Source organism: Balaenoptera ricei, chromosome 8 (assembly GCF_028023285.1).
Source record: "Balaenoptera ricei isolate mBalRic1 chromosome 8, mBalRic1.hap2, whole genome shotgun sequence".
NCBI classification, from domain to species: Eukaryota; Metazoa; Chordata; class Mammalia; order Artiodactyla; family Balaenopteridae; genus Balaenoptera; species Balaenoptera ricei.
Window position 1 is genome coordinate 16,997,450 of NC_082646.1, and position 19,179 is coordinate 17,016,628.

At 40.2% G+C, this 19,179-nt stretch overlaps 1 protein-coding gene across 3 annotated transcripts in view; it reads left to right on the top strand.

The window, feature by feature from the left end:
* The window catches only part of CADM1 (cell adhesion molecule 1), a 325,810-nt gene that overhangs the window by 264,363 nt on the left and 42,268 nt on the right, over positions 1-19,179 (top strand). For all 3 annotated transcript variants that reach the window (XM_059930349.1, XM_059930350.1, XM_059930351.1), the window contains exons 4-6: positions 3,542-3,679; positions 5,860-6,018; positions 18,615-18,714. In XM_059930349.1, the coding sequence (XP_059786332.1) occupies positions 3,542-3,679; positions 5,860-6,018; positions 18,615-18,714 (397 nt within the window). The remainder of the gene's footprint in view (positions 1-3,541; positions 3,680-5,859; positions 6,019-18,614; positions 18,715-19,179) is intronic.

Consider the following 19,179-nt stretch of genomic DNA (forward strand, 5'->3'; position numbering starts at 1 on the left):
GTTAGCTAAGAAGAACGTCAACATTTCTTTGCTATTTTCTACTACTTCCCTCTACATGACTTTTATCCAGGTTCCCATCTCTATGCACCTCCTTAGATATATCTTTGGTTATTTTCATTCATGGCTGCAGGCAATTTTCACTAAATGTGTCTGTTTCATGGACCATGTATAAGTGTATTCTCTGGTTAGTAGTAGTTCTAATTCATTTTTTTCTTATAGATGGATTTTGATACCTTACTAACCACTTTCATATTTGAGTAGACATTATGAAGTTAAAGGGAAAAATGGGAGAATGAATAGACCAAAATAAACTTTAAGATTTTCTTGTCCTACCCCCCTTCTTTTCAGAAAGATAGACTTAAATCACTTCATTTATATTTTCTATAGCTCTCTTGCTTTAAAAAAAAATCTGAGAGAAGTTAACTTTATAACTGATATCAGTGAACCATTATGACTCACATTTTATTTTATATTTGTAAACCAAACAACTCCTACTACATTTGACTCTTTCTTCTTCTAAGCTTTGTAAAGATCAATAATACCGGTCACAATCTTGAGAAAACTGTTTATGGACTTGGAAAAAGTCATTCAGCCATTTCTCAGGATGTTCTTCTCAACAATAAACAAGTCCTTTATTTTTCTACACTGGTCATATTTTCCACCACTTTTGAAGTTTTCCACATGTCTACCTTGGCTGTCAAGTTACAGGTGATGTCAGCTCTCCAGGAGGAGCTAGCATTAGTACAGGAATCACTAGGAAGGATTAGGGAAGTGTAGATTATACCTGCTGCAGTAGAGGAGGTATTAACATGGATAAAACCAAGCAACAGGTAATCTAGATAAGGACCTATTTGCTGCCATTCACACTCTCAACCCCCACACAAAATCTAAGAGACATTGGTAAATTTTCCTCTGGCCTAATTTATACATACCGCTTGCCATTTCCTTGCTTTGAACTGGCAGACATTATTGATAATGTGAAAAGAATACGCCATCATCCTTATGACCTTCTCCATCTGATGGAGAGAATTGAGTACTTCCTCTACTAAGAAATACCACTGAAGGTGAATTGCTAGTGGAGGTGAGAAGAAGCCTATGAGGAGGAGAGAGAGCTCTCCAGTGTCTTCAGACTCAACACGAAAAAGGAGAGGATGAAGGAAAGATACCCAGGAACACGCAGAAAACTAATATCTGACAAAGACTATGTTTGAGCCTTAATGCCGTCAAGACCTGACAATTGATATTTGCTGGAACCTTTTAACAACTCCTGGATCTGTTCCCATCAGGAAGATTCCCAGGTTACCACAGAATGACCATCAAAGTGTTTCTCCCAAAGTTATCCATGCATACTGAAATCTGCTCTATCCCATCCTGTAGTATTTTCCAAGGAAGAGAGCTTTGTATATTACCAGTATCTTTAGCTATTTGCCCTCTTTGTCTCATCCGAAGAGAACCCCTTCTGTGAGTATCCCATACTCAATTTGAGTTTCCTTAAATTGAGTAGTACCCCATCAATTACATTACTCAATTACATTTCTCGTTGAAAATCATTGCACATGTCAATATCAGAAATTATTTTCATCACTCCGTTTTTATTTCTGCCTGGACCTTGAAAAGAATTAATACTGTTTGACTTTCAGCCCTACATTTGTTGGGAGGACATTCCTAGCTCTTTTACTCCTTAGTTATTCCCTTTTTATCTAAGCCTCTTTCTGTTCCTCATAGCTCACCAAGATCTTATTTTCTTTAGGCTTGGACAATCTTTTCCTCCGACATTTGCTCTAACAAAGCATTTTTTTCAATATTCCTAGACGTAAACATCTAGTCTCTCTGTGTACTCCATATCAGCTATCTACATACGTGTAATGAAAATCTTTAACCTACCTGATTGTCATCTAGGAAGGATAAACTGCGTTGAGGAAATAGCTAGCCAAAGTCATCCCATTTACTTTTATACCTGCCTTTCTGTCTCTTAAAATGTTGGCAGATGTGCAACTCCAAACTGGATGTTAGACTATCTCTCTTTATGCTTATTTTTTCTTAAAATGTAAACTAGGGTAGTTCTTTGCCATGTTTAACTACTCATTGGGGCCACACCACTTTAGCAACACGTCCAGTTGAGCAACTGTGTTAGCTTCCGGTTATACAGGGAACAAAGAAGAGGCCTGCTTTTGCTCTAATAGTTACACTCTGCCTACCAACTATCTTGCTGAGAATCATAAACAACAAATCATTTTCCTTTTCCTTTTCCATAATTCTCTATAGAAATTTTCAACTGCTTCAATTCAGTGTAAAAGTCTTCCTGTGGGTAGAATTTTCACATTGGACTAGAACAGTTGGAAATCTCAAATACATGGTTTAATCCCATAATTTATTGAAGCAGTATCAGAGATGTATTATTCAACTTGATCATCAGGATGGCATGTTTATACATATTTAATTTCTTGTTTCTCTTCTGAGTCGAGAAACTTATTAATCATAAGTCTTAGAACCGTCTTTGCTTATTCATGGTGGTCAGGACATATATTCTTAGATTCAGTCTGCTGAATTCAGTATTCTTACTGATTTTTATTTCAAGAAGCTCAGTCTTGACATAAGGTTGCACTTATATGAAGTTTCATTGTCAACTCAGTTTCCGAAAAGATAACATGCTTTCTTTATCAACCACCATCATTACTCTTTATTTGATATTCAGCATTTTAGCCCCCAAATATTTTATTCTAATCATTTTATTACATATATGTTTAATATGCTTAGAGAAGAGTGGTTTTAATTCTGAGGTAGAAATCTAACCTACAAACACTCAATAGTCTTTTTCACCTTTGGTTTCCAAAATTTGTAGCTTTAGATTTCAGAATATAGAAAATCATTACAAATTAACTGGCATTTCCTATATTACTACATCTTCATAGCTAAAGGATTTTATTACTACACCATCCATCAGAGGTCAAGATCATATTCTAGATCTCTATAAATAATTTGAATTAAATGGAAGTGGCTCTGAGGCACAGTTTTTCTGTGTATGTTTATGGGGAGTGATTCTTTTATGGGACTCCATGTTTTTGATCTTTGCTGATTGACTTTGGAATCTTTCATATGAAGATTGAAATCCAAGGGTTGAGTTTAAGGAGAAATATTCCTTTCAGAGACTTCCAGATAAGGAGGGTAATGTCAATAGTGTGTACTCCTCTTGCTTTTATATCTACTTTCTGGTCAATTTTCTAATGACCGATTGATAGCAAATCTAGTATCTATATTTTTATAACTTGGTCACTGATAACTTAGGAGTGGAAGACTGGTCATTTTATCAGATAACTTTAGGACAGATTCTAAAGTAAGAGATTTTACGTAACTCACTTTACTTGATAATGACTTTGTCTTTCTTCTGTTTCCTCCAGTGGCAGTTTGTTTTAAATTCCCATCAGGAATGTCTATTATTTATCTCCTTTTTTTGAGAGCAATGGTCCTAGTTTCTAATGAATAGAAGAATATGCCCAGAAATAGATTCTGTGTTTAAAAAGCACACATGTTTAATTTGTAGTCCCACCACGTAATCTGATGATCGATATCCAGAAAGACACTGCGGTGGAAGGTGAGGAGATTGAAGTCAACTGCACTGCCATGGCCAGCAAACCAGCCACGACCATCAGGTGGTTCAAAGGGAACAAGGAGCTCAAAGGTAAGATGCGAATTGCCTCGTACTGAGGTAGCCAGTCCACAGTCAATCCCAGCAGGAGTACACCTTTGTGGACGTTAAAGACAAATGCAAAACACACCCCTGAACAAAAATGCTCATTTATATTGGGTTGGCCAAAAAGTCCGTTCTGTTATAAGCAAAAATGAAAGACACATTTTTCATTTTCACCGAGAACTTTTATCAAACAATGTATTTCTTAACCGAACGAACTTTTTGGCCAACCTAACATATGGTTTGCAATCAGTTACTAAGTGTGTCTGAGCCCAAGGCGTAACGGCATTTTACTGTTCTAATTCATATCCTCATTCTGTTGTTTGAGGGTTCATGGTGATATGTGCTGCTAGATGTTTACTCAGAGGCTCAGAGAGAACCAGGCCTGTAAACTAGAACTCTCTAGACCAGTTAGAATCACTGAGGTATCCCCTGACCTCAGGCTGGCCATGTCTGTACCCTTAGTTCTCCTTGCTTTTACCATGTGACCCAGGGTGGGTCAGGACCCCAGATTCTTGTGTTACACCTTGAAAAAAATGTATAGCAGTCCTGGCCATGATGAATACCAAGTCATTCTAACATCTATTGGACTGTCGGTTGTTTTGACAACGTGCTTTCCTGCAAGGGTGCTTGTGCTAAGCAGCTGAAAATCTATCTTCATAGCGAACTTGCAGGCACCGCCCTTCTTGAGAAATCTGTGATTCAGTTGCCCGTGTCAGCAGCCTATTCTTCTGCAACGTTTCTGACTTTGTGCTGGCAGCACAGGCAACTTTTTTAACCCTGCTCCTATTGTCTTTCCCTCAGTACCAGGCCATCCAGATTTGATTCCTGGATCCTTGGACACCTGCCCTCTTAGCCACTGCATCGGCTGAAGGATACAGCCTAGCCCCTATTTTTGACTCTCTTTTGCCAGTTATCCTAAGTTCCTCATGCATGTCTGCATTCCGATTCCTTTCTTTGCAAAAGGTTGCCTTGCAAGTAGTACCCAGGACAGAGGACTCAGGGCCTGAACTCCTCTGATCATTTGACAGAAATGCTTGCTGTGTGCCTCAGTTTCCTCTAAAATGGGGATATTAATATTTACATACCTTGTGTGATTCTTACGAAGATGAAATGAGTGAATATTTGTAAAGCATGGGGCTTAGTGTCTGGGCCAAGGTAAGTGCTCTGTATGTGCTTGTTAAATAAATAAATAGTTCCAGGAAGAAAAGAAAGTCCTTTTAGAAAGAGGATATAAAAATCTATATCTAGAAACAGAAAAATCTATATATAATGGCTTAAGTTTCAAAAAGCTTGCTCTGTTTTAATCTCCTATTTGCTAGGTATGGTTTTGGAAGGAAGGAGTTTCTCATTTCCCCTCTGCTTTTCTGTCTAAGTGAATTGAGCCATTAAATGTGTACCAATAAGTACAAAACATTAAAAGAAAGTTAATGGTGCGCCATGTCCCAGGGAGTGCTGAGTTCAGGAAAGGGGCCTCCTTGGCCTATTCATCCCATCCGGAAGCCTCCTCCCCCCTTTTCTGGGTGTTCTTGGATGTGGCTCCTTTCTGGCCTGAAGCCTATATCTTACTTTGCTCTACCCACTGCCACTGCATTTTTTTGTGTTCTTCCAAAAGTCTCCGAGTTTAAACATTTCAATTCCAATTTCATTTAATTGTAGTTGCTTTCCCTGTTAATGGTTGCTGATGGGGGTGGGCAAAGGGGGTTGTTTATATCTTTACTCCTGATTGAATTACTTAAGGGATTTGGATGACGTCCTGGAATTTTTAAACCGCATGACAGCCTAGTAGATGTGTTAAGTTCAGATGGTTGTAGGGGGAAAAGCACTTCTCTTTTCTTCCTCCCTAATGCCTTGAGCAGTCAAATGTCAAAATGGGTCAACTTTCAGCTGCATTTTTTGTGGGAAAATTTAAGACAGAAGAAACATATATTTACATAAAAATAATAAATAGTATGTGGAGTTGATTTTATGTTAAGTACTATCCTGCAAGGCTGAAAAGTAGGAAATTATCATTTTGTCAGTTATCTACCCCCCAGATTACCCTTATCTGGAGTGACTTCCATTATGTTTATTAAAATAGTAATGTTGGGGCAGAGGGAGGGAGGGAGGGGAAGATATTTAAGAAAAGAGGGAGGTTCACTCAGCTCTGGTTTCTTGGTATGTCCCCCCAGGCAAATCGGAGGTGGAGGAGTGGTCAGACATGTACACTGTGACCAGTCAGCTGATGCTGAAGGTGCACAAGGAGGATGACGGGGTCCCGGTGATCTGTCAGGTGGAGCATCCTGCCGTCACTGGAAACTTGCAGACCCAGCGGTATCTAGAAGTACAGTGTGAGTACCTGTCTTAGCCCTTTCTGGCCACTGTGACAAACTACCACAGGCTGGTGGCTTATAAACCACAGAAATCTACTGCTCACAGTTCTGGAGGCTGGGAAGTCCAAGGTCAGGGTACCAGCATGGTCAAGTTCCAGTGAGATCCCTCTTCCTGGTTCATGGCTGGCACCTTCTCACTGTGTCCTTACATGGTGGAAGGGGCTAGAGATCTCTCTGCAGCCTCTTTTATAAGGGCACTAATCCCAGGCATGAGGGTTTCACCCTCCTGACCTAATCACCTCCCAAAGGCCCCACCTCCTAATGCCATCACATTGGGGATCAGCATTTCAACGTATAAGTTTTGTGGGGTGGGGGGGGGGCACAAACACTCAAACCATAGCATTACCCAAGTATTTTATCCTGAGGGTATAGAGTAGCAGTTTTTTAAAAATACTTCAGAAGCCACTTATTGAATACATATGTTTTTATATAGTTTAGGTAGAATTTTTATCTTGTTGTCTTGGTAGAAAAATAATCAAAGGATTATTTTACTGAAACACTGCCATATTATAGAGTGCCAGTGAGGATTTTGAAAATACTACATTTAACCCAAATGTAAAACTTGAAAATGATTCCATCTGCTCTAGCGCATGACTTAATTAATTAAATTTTGTGAATATTGACTGTAATCATTTCTATGCCAACTTCAAAATCTAGGGTAATTCCAGCCGCCCCCCCCCCCCCCACCCCTGGCTTTATTAACCCCATCATAAGTGCTGAATTTTTTTATAGAAGTGATTTTATTCCCACTGAACATCGGCATCTTGTTTTAGATTGCAAGTTCTCTTCTATTTTAGCTTAAATGATAGCGATGAGTTTAAAAGTGGAACTCTTTGGGATGAGTGCCGTGGTCTTGATGGCTTCATCAGTAAAAGCTGGCTCATGGTGAGTGAGGTTTCTCCTCACTGTGCCCTATGGACTAAAGATGCTCTCCTCATCTTCTCCTCTGGGCTCTCCTACTTGTGGAAAAAATATCTGCTTTCTGCACAAAATTATCCCTGCACCAAAGTTGTGGCTGAGTAGCCAGCTTCTCACTTTTTATCAAAAGACTTCTGTAACTTGACCTCTGCAAAATTCCAGGTGGCATTTGAGTGTGCCTAGTGAAAATGTTGCAGGAGTTTGATTGGATGGCAATGATTGGGCATCAGATAAAGGAAAAGCATCACTCTCTGTGAATTATTCTATTAATTTTCTAGGGCTGCCATAGCAGATTACCACAAATTGAATGGCTTAATAAGCAACAGACATTTATTCTCTCACAGTTCCAGGGGACAGAAGTCTGAAATCAAGGTGTCGACAGGGCCAGATTCCCTCCGAAGGCTCTAGGGAGAGGATCCTTCCTTGCCTTTTCTGGCTTCTGGTGGCTCCAGGTGTTCCTTGGCTTGTGGCCACATCACTCCACTCTCTGTCTCCATCTTGACCTGGCCTTCTTCTCTTCTCTGTGTGTCTCTTATAAGGACACTTGTCATTGGACTTGGGGCCCACCCGGCTAACCCAGAATGGTCTCAATTCAATATCCTTAACTTAATTACATCTGCAAAGAATCCTTTTCCAAATAAGGCCACAGTCACAGGTTCCAGAGGTTAGGGATTAGGTATGTATTTGGTGGTGGCAGGGGTGGGCATCATTAATCCCCCTATGATTTGTATCACCTGCTTAGGTTGCCTGAGCAAAACAGGGGATGGAGAGAGTCATAAAAAGTTGCTTCTACGAGGCCATCCCATTCCACTTTGTGAGCTTGGCTCAATTTAACATTACATAATGCCAGTTTTTCTTGTTAATTCATTTCATCTACTTCATTATGTGGCTTCATTATGGGCATCATGCTTGTAATTTTCATATCACTAAAACTATTGTGGTGTAATGTCCCTATAATGGGAAAACAGAAAAGATCAGATATTATCTAAATTGGTAGATAGTAGATTTCTTGTGACTTTGTTAATATGTAATTCATTTAAGCAAACTTAATACCCATTAACTTTCCTTGTAGGGGCCCATTAGCTTTAATAATACATTAGCTCCTTTGTGAGACCTGAGTAGCTGTTCACCCAGTTCCCAGAGTATCTTAGTTTCCCAGAGTATCTTCTAAATAGAATATAGCCCCACCCACCGACAAAATTATACTCATTTCCAAATGCAAAATATTTCAAGCACTACACCTCCTACCCCTTGGAAGACTTGCCAATGATCTTTATAAAGCCTTTTCTTTTGAAGATTCAAGTGAGATTTGTCCTTCTAAGAAAAGGAATAAAGCTGCATATCTGAATCCATTTGACTTCAATCTTACAAAGTACTGCTAGCCCTTAACTACCCGAAAGTGACTTTAATGCCTTCCCCAAATTGAAGACACATCCCTGGGTCATTTTCAACTTTAACATGGCACCTTTTTATGGGAGACTCTGTTCTTTTACCCAACGTAAGCCACACAAACATTTTATCCTTTGATATTCCATTTCTTGGAATGTATATAAGGAAAAATGTCTTTTTGCATAAAAGAAGGTTAAGAATTACAAAGCATTGTGTTAATCTGAATGGAGTTTAGAGTCTGATCTGGCAACTTAATACGATGCTTCATGCTCAAGAAAGTCACATGACAGTTCACTACCCTCCCTCTATAGAACACTACTGAAAAATTTGCAGAGTCAGCCAGGAATTCCTTACGTAGCATCTTCAGACACATCGGAATTCTCTACTTCATTACCTACCAGCTTTACTCTCCTTGAACACCAGCAGCTGTGGACAACAAAAAGCCTCATGTCTCAGGTGCTCAAGGCACTCGGTCATTGGGTGCTAGAACTTTCTCAGACCTTGGCCAGTGGTGTTGGGGATTCAGCTCCATTCCCCCCATAGGAGGCCCCTCTCTGCAGACAAGCCACACCATGTCTCTCTCTTTTTTTTTTGAAGTATAGTTGATTTACAGTGTTGTGCCAGTCTCTGCTGTACAGCAAAGTGACTCGGTTATACACATATATACATTCTTGATGGCCATGAAAAAAGAAGAGATACTTGAATGCATGAGATTCAGTAGCCAGTCTGCATGGATGGTGAATTATTTTGGATACTCTGTGAGGAGTAACATTAGACCTTTTTTTTTTTTTTTAAGTTTTATTTATTTATTTATTTATTTTTGGCTGTGTTGGGTCTTCGTTTCTGTGCGAGGACTTTCTCTAGTTGCGGCAAGCGGGGGCCACTCTTCATCGCGGTGCGCGGGCCTCTCACTATCGCGGCCTCTCTTGTTGCGGAGCACAGGCTCCAGACGCGCAGGCTCAGTAATTGTGGCTCACGGGCCCAGTTGCTCCGCGGCATGTGGGATCTTCCCAGACCAGGGCTCGAACCCGTGTCCCCTGCATTGGCAGGCAGATTCTCAACCACTGCACCACCAGGGAGGCCCAAGACCATTATTTTTTAATTGGCCCAAACTCTGGACTCAGCAGTTCTTAAACTTTTGGGGATCGTTGACCCCTTTAAAAATCCTTTGACAGCTATAGAGCTGGAAATGATGACATTCACCACATTTTACTTCCAGTATAAGGAGTGTATTTACAGTTTTCCTAATTTTAGGTATTCAAGGGCCACTTTCACAAGTTTTACCAAATCCACAGGTCATCTGTGTTCGTATCACATTTAGAATTTTTAAGTCATTTTATTGCTTTAACCTAACCAAGGCCTGTGTAAAAGCACCTGTAAAATTATGAGTTTTATTTGCTATGTATATTCTATCTAGTAAACTTCAAGATAAATATACAACTATTATTTTTTAATGTCCTTTCCTTTGCCACCTAAAAAGATTTCTTATACTATCAGTGATAAACAGTTTATCACCAGGACATCCTGAACTGGTCCATGGACCTCGGATTAAGAATTACTCTACTCTGGGGAAATGAGACTACCTTCGAGGCAAATCTAACCTGATAGGATTGGTGTTAAGTATACTCAGTTCAACCTTGGCCCATTTTGCTACATGAAGTTTTTTGGAAACCTCTCTCTACCTCATCTAAGGTGGATGGATATTAATCAGGATAAGAACAGAGCAAAATGACAGATAATGGATTTGAATGCTGTATAAATTATGTCCTTTTAGAAAATACTATATTTTAAAAAGGAAATGAAAACCTACATTGTATGCCACTAAATATCTTACTTTAAAATTGACAGGAGCAAGGAGGAGGGATAAAATGAAGGGAAGGGTTGCACACTCCCCTTGACACGGAGAGCCACCATATTGTCTAGAAGACAAGGCTTGAGCTCCAACTTGGAATCCCTTTTGTGGTGTGGATTTAAGTCCCAATTAATTGAACACAGAATTTTGCAGCGTTTGTTTGTTAAGACACTTGTATGTGGTACCAGCAGAAATTGTGGTGCCCAATTATGTGAAAAATCAGCCAGATGTGTATGCTGTCATACTTTAAATAATCCTTAAGTTTTTGGTGAGTACAGATATTAATTGTGTAGTATGCATTGAAGTGATTAACGTCAATGTAATTTATCATCTGGAGATTTCTGAACATAAATAAGTGAGTTGTTTTGTTCAGCAAGGTGTTGACCTCTCAGAATTAGTGAATTAAAGTCCCCCCTCCCTTTTTTTTATTATAAATATGAAAGGCACCACAATCAGCCAAGTGTTCAGTTATTTGATTTTCCGGGGCATTAGCTGCTCTTGTTTGTGGCATTTCCCTGTTGGGTGCTCGTTTGCAAGCTCATTAATAAGGTTTTCTCATAGGACCGTTGCTGGGAAGGAAGAACATACAGTAGGGCTCTTAGTTTTCTAGCTTTCATTCTGAGACTCAGCAAGGATACGGCAGCACGCAGTTAAATGTTTAAAACAGAAAGTAATTGTGCTCGCGACCTGGAATTCAAAGCTCTCTTTCCTTAGATGTTAGGCAGAGAACAGTTTTGCTTTTTAATGTTCTGAGCTATATGACCCTAAACTCTTTCTGTGCAGTTTTTTCTTTCCAATGTCTGTGTATATAGCGTTGCTCAAATTTACAACAGGGTTGATTATAGCAGAATGTGGTAGAATTGTAGCACGGTTAGTGGAGCTTCAGATCTGAGCGAACATACTCTGGTCAAATAAAAGCCTGTTTAAAGGAGAACAGTTCACTGTCTGCGCGTTAAAAGAAAACTGTCTAAATAGCATCAAGGTGGAAACACATAGCGACATAAGCTGGGAATTCAAAGAAAAGGTGTGACCCTCAGTATGGAATTCAGATTGCTGTGCAAGGGGGGAAGCCTTACTCTGGACCGAGGTGAATCGGAAGCTCTGGAATTACTGCTGTGTGTCTTTTGCTTTCCCCCGTCGTAGCCTTGCTCTTTAAAATGTTTTGCAAAAATCCTCATCTAGTGAGGATTTTGTGTGTGTGCATATCTGAAAAAAAAAAAAAAATTAAGAGATAGGTTTTGAAATGGAGAATGAAACCAAAGACTCAAAAAATGGGTGTTTGAATGCCTTCCCTGCTCTGATTATCATCTGCTAGTTAATTATGTTCGTGGGCATCATTTTCAAAATGAGTTGTATTGACTCAGTGTAGCCAGGTATTTTGTACATCCATATTCCTGTTCATCGAGGGTCCACAGAAGGCTAGATTTTTTTTTTCTTTCATTCCCTCAGTTGGGGGAAAATTGGGCATTGAGGAGATGATCAAAACCTGTTCTTTGTGCCAAAATAAATGTTTCTCTGGTATCGATAGTGTCCTGCAGTGAAGGAGGGAGAAAAACCTGGAAATGGGAAAATCTTTCCTGTTTGGAGTGGAGGATAACACACAGTTTACCACGGCAGCTCCCATATCCCATCCTCTCCCCCATCGATTCTGCTCCCAGGTTATATTCTTCAAAGCATAATAGCTGGCGTTCTCATATTTGGCCTGTTTCTCTCTGATCTCCGGTCTCTTTTTTTTAACAGAATATGCTCTTCCTCCCACTCTCCCTTTCTTTTATTTTTTTAAAGCAATGAATTGAGTTCCAGGGAAGTTATTTCAGTATTTATTATTCCTCCTGAAAAATAATCAAGGCATGGAGACCCCCTGATTCAAACTAATGTTCTAACCTATCATTTTTTTGTGTTAACACACAGTAGAAGCGGGTCCAAGTTCCTGATGCCATTAACTCTATAGAGTGTTAGCGAGGCATTCTGCAGTGCCAAAGGGGGCGGGAGACTGAGTCACTAATACTCAAAAAACAAAGAGTAAATATTGGGCCAACTCCATTGTGAGCAAGACTTGAATGACATGACTCTTAGGGAAGAAAGCCTTTGCCATCATCCCTGCCTTCTGAAGGCACACCCTGTAGAAAGAGGCCTCTCCCCACATCTCACTGTCTGACCTAATGTATTTGGAAAAGGTGTGTCTCTGTGGCCGTGGACATTGAATACTATGTAGTGAAACAGTTCTTCTAATGTGCGCTCTTAATGGTTTTTAACTCAAGGTCAGATTTTGATTCTGTGGAAGGTTAAATGGTTGTACAGCTAACATCTCAAAATCTAAAAAGAATGGTCCAAGGGGGATCGCTGGGGGAAGTGGGGGATTAATCAGGAGTTTGGGATTAACATATACACACGACTATATGTAAAATAGGTAAACAACAAGGACCTACTGTATAGCACAGGGAACTATACTCAATATCTTGTATTGATAATAACCTATAATGGAAAAGAATCTGAAAAAGAATATATATATATAAACCTGAATCCCTTTGCTGTACACTTGAAACCAACACAACATTGTAAATTAACTATACTTCAATTTAAAAAAAAATATGTTTTTAAAAATGTTGGACAACCAAATAAAACTTCCTATACTTAAGGTGGTTAACAAAAAATAAATAAAAAGAATGGTTCAACAACATTCTTTATGATTTCATTTAAGATACCACCTTGAAATATACCCAAAATGCTAAATAAATGTGTAGTGAAGTGGAAGTATGTAAATCAGACACGCGGGTTGAACCTCAAATTTTGGGAGCTGGATTGACCTTCTAAAAGAAAAATAGAATTGTATTTTGCAATGAGGGCTGTTAAAGTGATTAAACAAGGAGGCCATTAGACCAATCTAATAAGGTGACTCTGATACCTTGGTAGCTTATGTAGGCAAACCAAAACCTAAACCAAAGCCAATGCCCTCCAAGGCAATGAAACTCAAGCCCAGCCAATCACAAATAGCTAACCAGGCTTCCCAAATTAGGCAACTGCTCAAGCTCTAGCCAATCAAATAATTCACCTGCTTTACTTCCGTGTCTTTTCTATTAAAACCTTTCCCCCAGCTCCTATTGGAGCACTTTCAGTTTGGGCTGCCCTGTTCAAATGGATGCTCAAATAAACACTTGAAAATCTTCATGTGCCTTGTCTATCTTATAACAGGGCTTAGAGAGATTCAGGGTCTGCTTGTTTTTGTTTTGTTTTTGTTTAACCGGTAGCAGAGCTAGAAGTCCATGCCCCAATGTTTCCCCACTTTCTCATTCATTCATTCACTTGGTAAATATGTATTGAACGCCTACTATGTGCCAGGCACTGACACTGTTCTAGGCACCAGGGATACAAAAAAAACCTTTTCTTGTTACAGAGCTAACGTTCTTGTGCAGAAAATCTTGCTATGAGAATTTTCTCACCCAGTGTTCACTTTCTAATTCTGAAGATTTCTCAAAGATATGGAAGAGTGCTGTGTGGGTGAGTGTGCACCCCACTTCAAAGGCACTGGAAACTACTCTCTGCCACAACATCACAGAATAAAATTTGATTCTGTTGGGTAAACAGTAATCTCAGTATCCACAGAACTACTCACAAGTTGCAACAAGAGGAAACTGCATTTTACTGCGTAATGTGGCCCATGCTCTTCGGTCCCACATCCGTCCCCCCAGGTTTGACTCACCCCACTCATCATAGCTCAGCCCTCCTCAAGAAGGACAGTTTAAGTGCTCCGATTCATACAACGGATGTAACAGCAGGAGGTCCTTCACCTTGCAAACAAACAAAATAAACGGCAGTGAAAATTATTCGTGAACGTATTGTGACACTGGGAAGCACACCTTTTGCAAGATGTTCTCTTTAAGTCCTCTGAGAGCTCGCTGTGACTGTGTTCTCTCACCAGCCCCAATGACCTCGTGATACATCGCCCTCCTTCAGAGCAAAGCTGGGCTCTCCCAGCAGCTTAGGCGGCCGTGTTACAGGGGTTGATTCTTGCTTTGAGCTCAAGCAGCCCCTCATACTCACCAAATCTCAGGTGCATCTCGGCATTGTCGTGCTTCCCCAAACTGCCGTAATCCCCCATGATTGACAAAGGCCCTTCTGTCAGTGCTTCCCCACCTGAATGCACAGGCACTGACCCAAACCGTCCTCGCAGCCATTCTGATCCATCTGGGCCCACACTGCCCTTGAGTTCTCCCTGGTGGGCCCGAAACAATGAACACTTGGTCGACAGGCATCCAGTCTCACTCTAACAGGTGTTTCAGAATGTTGGATGAAATCTAAGTAAGGGACACAAAGAGCCTGCAGGAACAGATTTGCACTTGGGGTCCTGGACCTGCTTGCAGTCAGCGCATCAATGAACATTTGAGGCCCACGTCCCCTGCTTTAGAAAATCTCAGGCAGGGAAAGCGTCAGGAGCCCCTGGGCTAACAGGTCTCCTCCTGCCGCGGTGTCAGGGCGCCTTCCCTCTTATCTCAGCAATGCTCCTCTCTGGTACATGGGGAGGATAATATCCCAGGCAAAAGGAAACCGCAGTGTACTTTTTTTAACTACGAAATTTTAAAGACCTGATATGTTACTGCGGTAATCTAGAGGGAAGGAGACTGTGACTTTTCATTTACATAGGAAAGTGAAATACACGTTCCAGAGTCTTGAGTTTCATCTTCTGAAAAGATCATAGAATATGGTGCAAGGTCAGACTGGCATGAAATCAATTGTAATCTGCCAGCAAGCCATTCTAACCTCTTTTAAGAGTTTCCTTTTATAAATATATTTTTTCCCTTTATAGAGAGAGCAAAGTCCATTTAAAGAAAGTCTCATCAAATCAGAATGTCTTTCTAATATGATTTTTTTAATTGGCTGCTACTGTAGTGTGACCTAAAGCCTCCTGGTATTTAACCCTCTGTGCGACTTTGACCAATGGACGAATTTTGTCTGCTGTAGTAGTCTTGCTAAATGTCTTTTATGGGGTTTTTAAACAATTACAGTGTATTATGAAAACCTCAGATCCCTCGACCTAATTGATTGGCTGTTGGTGGTACCATCTCTGTAGCTGTAATGTTCCATGAGTGCACAGACCTATTTTTCTTATTTTTATATAGCAGTTCCATTTTATAGTGACATTAAGCCATTCTGCAGTACATTTCTAGACAGTTATTGCACTTGGGCAGAAAGTGTCATCTGGCTTTTAGCCTTGTGCCTTCCAACACCAACCGAGGCATAAAATGATCACCCAGAAAATGTTCTGGGCCTTACCTCATTACTTAAAAATAAATCTTGGAGTCTGGTTCTGTTTCAGAAAAGATTCGGCGGGTTATAACGTTTGATTTATGAACATAATTAAAATATAAATGATGAGCTTCTGGGCTATGCAATCAGCCATCTGGATTGTTCAGTATTTTGACATACTCGGATTGTGGTCAGGATCATCCTGGGAAGATGTAGCAGCCCTGGGTTCTAGAGGCGCCAGTGGAGTCCCAGGGTTTCTATTCCACCTGTTGGGAAGGCTCAAGTTCCTCTTTCAGGGCAAAGGAGGGGGAATTGAATTTGTTTTTTAAGTTTCCTTCACCCAGAGATGGATCTTGGCACACAGACCCTCTATTTGGCTCCTAAGCTGGGCGTGAAGATAGCTCAGCTGCCCACAGTCGAATAATATGCCTATAAATACTGCACGTGTCAACAGAGGAGAACATTTTTCTGTATAATGCAAGCAAGATTAATATTTACCTTTCCAGTGACCTATTAAGGTAACTGTGGCAGCTGTACCCATAAGTAGATGGTAGATGTTTCTCCAGAAACCTAGAGAGTAAATTGGGAAAATCAGTTATCAAAATTGAAGGTGTATTTCCTGTGGCTTAGTATATGATTTTTTTTAACGTAAATTCCAGGTATAGCAAGGCCTTAGCTTGTTATTCCTAATTTATGTGAGTAATTGACAACTGGCAAACAGCCATTAGGAACATAAAAAGCATTTAACTAAAACAAACTCAGTGGTACTGAAAAGGCAGGGTGGATGGATTTTCAACACCGTCTTTATTATTAATGGAAGTTGAGCGTGTAAAAACCCTTAGTGCACCGTGCTGAAAAATATACTCTCTCTGTTTGCTTGTAAATTACACAAAGGAGAAAAAAGGACAAAAGAGCCTTCCACATTGGCCAGCAAGCATTCTGCTTCTCCTTAATTAATGGGCCAAAGTCAGCAGTGCATGGAAAATGTAGACCTTCTGTGGATCAGAGATTAACCTATAAGAAAATGTTACATTTCAGCCCAAATTTGGGGCTTTAAATTTAGCTTTCCTCAGAATGGTTCCTGTATAAGGATGACAGAGGTTCCCTAACCAGGAACTCCGGAAGTACTGCTGTTTCTGAGCATGAACTGTAAGGGAGCCGGTATTTTGTTGTCTGTGTTTTCAGTGGCATAACCTTCTACCATTTTTTTTTTTTTCTTGGTATCTTGTGGGTTGTTTTTTTAATAAACTTTACCAACTAGCTCTGTGTGCAAGTGTATTATACCACCAAAAATAATAGACCCACATATGTCACCCAATGGTTGTATTTAGCCTATAGTATTGTCTATAGCTCTCAAAGGTGGGCACCCAGGACACTTGCCCAGCAGCCAGTGTTCATTTAAGGTCATCCTGTTTATCCTTTTTGAGTATTTTTGCCTTTCTTTAATGATTAGCTTCCCCACCCAGCTATCAGTATCTGGAGACCTCTACGCCATTTTCCTCTTAAACATGGCCTTTGCCAACAAGTCTAAGAATAGAATCGTGTTACTTTCACGGGTCAGCTGGAGCTTTCGGTCCCAGTTCACTTACGTTCTCTGGCAAGTGACTTAGCTCCTCAGAAAGCATTACCAATTCAGCGTGCAGTGCCCACCGATGTACAAGAAGCCTCTCTTAAAAGGTTTTGAATGCCACGTGGTTTTCAGAGACAGAAAGATCCAGCGCTAGTAACACGACTGTAAAAACACATCCAGAAAACAGCCATCCCTAGAGAGGACCTCGTGCAGCTTGTTTGGCTGTGTACAGGTAGAGATGTTTGAGCCCTGCCATATTTCTCTTTGCTCCCTGATACCATAGGGTGAATGATAATGAGCGAACCACTGCTTGTAAAAGGCCAAGGGGCTGTTGTTTGGGTGGTGTGATTGTCCGAGAAAGTAAAGTTATGGCAATTGTTTTGACCTTTCAGCCAACTGATGTCGTGCCCTCTCACATTTATTACCTCTTGGGTACATTTCCAAAAATATACATTTACAAAGTCATGAAATTAAATGAGAAAAATGATGTAGGGATTAATAGTTTATTAGTTCAACAAAGGGGAAAAAAAAATCCTCCCAATTCCATTCAGGTTTTATTTGTAAATGTATTTGTGTGTGTATCTAAGTTAATTCCAACCCCTCCCCATTCCCTGTACCTCCTAGCGTTCCTCTCTCATTCCCACAGCCCCACAAACTCACAAACACAGTTTTTAAATAGCTAGTGGAAATAAGAATACCTACATCACTAAAGTATTCACTTACACTTAGGAATACATCACTTAGGAATACCTAAATACTTGACTGCGTTAGGAAGCTATACTCAGTATACTTGGCTTTAATTATGGATTGCCACTGGGAAACGTGGGTTTGAATCAATAATCCCTCCAAACATACATTTCATGGGGCTGTCTCTCATTATGTTATCTCTATGACCTTGGACAACCTACATCATTCTCTAGGTACCAATGTTCTCGTCCCTAAAACTGGGCTTTTTCCGCCACCAAGGATGGTTCCTACCATAGTAGACTCGGTAACTGTCAGTTTCCTTCCTTCTGATTTGTTTACGTTGAGCCATCATAGAGTTTCATTAGGGGCCACCAGAACCTCCCAGTTCTTTATTCTTAGAGACATCTGAGTGGAATTCAGGAGTTTTGCCTTTCCCATTTGAAAACAAGAGCATAGAAGGGGCAAACTTATTAATATGCAGTGTCACAACATATTGTCACATAGTAATATATGATCTATGATAAAATGTATCAATTCTGAGCACCGCAGATATCTGTGGCTTCACCTCAGCATGAAGGCAAATGAGTTTCCTTTAGCTTGAGTGAGTCTGGAGATAAACTTAAATGTAACAAAATGTATTTCACAGGAAATGTTTGATGTGGCGTGGTTGGCTTATGAATCTCTTATCTGTTCGTGGTTCACTCCTTAGAGTTATTAGTCAATTTAATTTGAGCAAATGCCAGGATTACTTACTAATTAGAAGGATTTTACTGAAGGCACGAGGATGGGAAGCACGTGAGTGCTGGTAGTATGGGGTTTGTGACAGCATGCAAGTCTGGTTCTGACTGATGATATCATTTGCTAAACATTGTACTTTGTGTTGTTGTCACACAGATAAGCCTCAAGTGCATATTCAGATGACTTATCCTCTACAAGGCCTAACCCGGGAAGGGGACGCGCTTGAGTTAACATGTGAAGCCATCGGGAAGCCCCAGTAAGTTCTGAAGGCCAAGGTTGGCAGAGGGTCACGAGCAGTAAATGTGACAACACACAGATGTGCATTCACAACTCATTGGCCTGTCACCTGTCTCCTGCTGTAAAGGATGGAAGATTTTTCAGGAACTGAAAGAATATTCAGTGAAAAGGGGAATAAATATCTGTGGTTCTTAAGGGTGAGGATTGGGAGAAAAATGAAATGCCAGCTAAGATTGAAATCTCAGCTAATTCTCTTTTATCATCATCAACATGATTGTCAGAACTATTTTCTCTCACCCACATAAAATAATCCTAATAACTTTTTAGCGTGCCCACAATCTAATGATATATCTGCTACCTTCTGTGTTAATGTCTAACTAAGCTGTTGGAAAGATGGTTTTCAGACTTAAATTAAGCTGCTGTGTTTAGGGCCAGCTGTAGGCAAATGAATTTGCCTTACTTTTCATTTTGCTTCTTCCCTCAA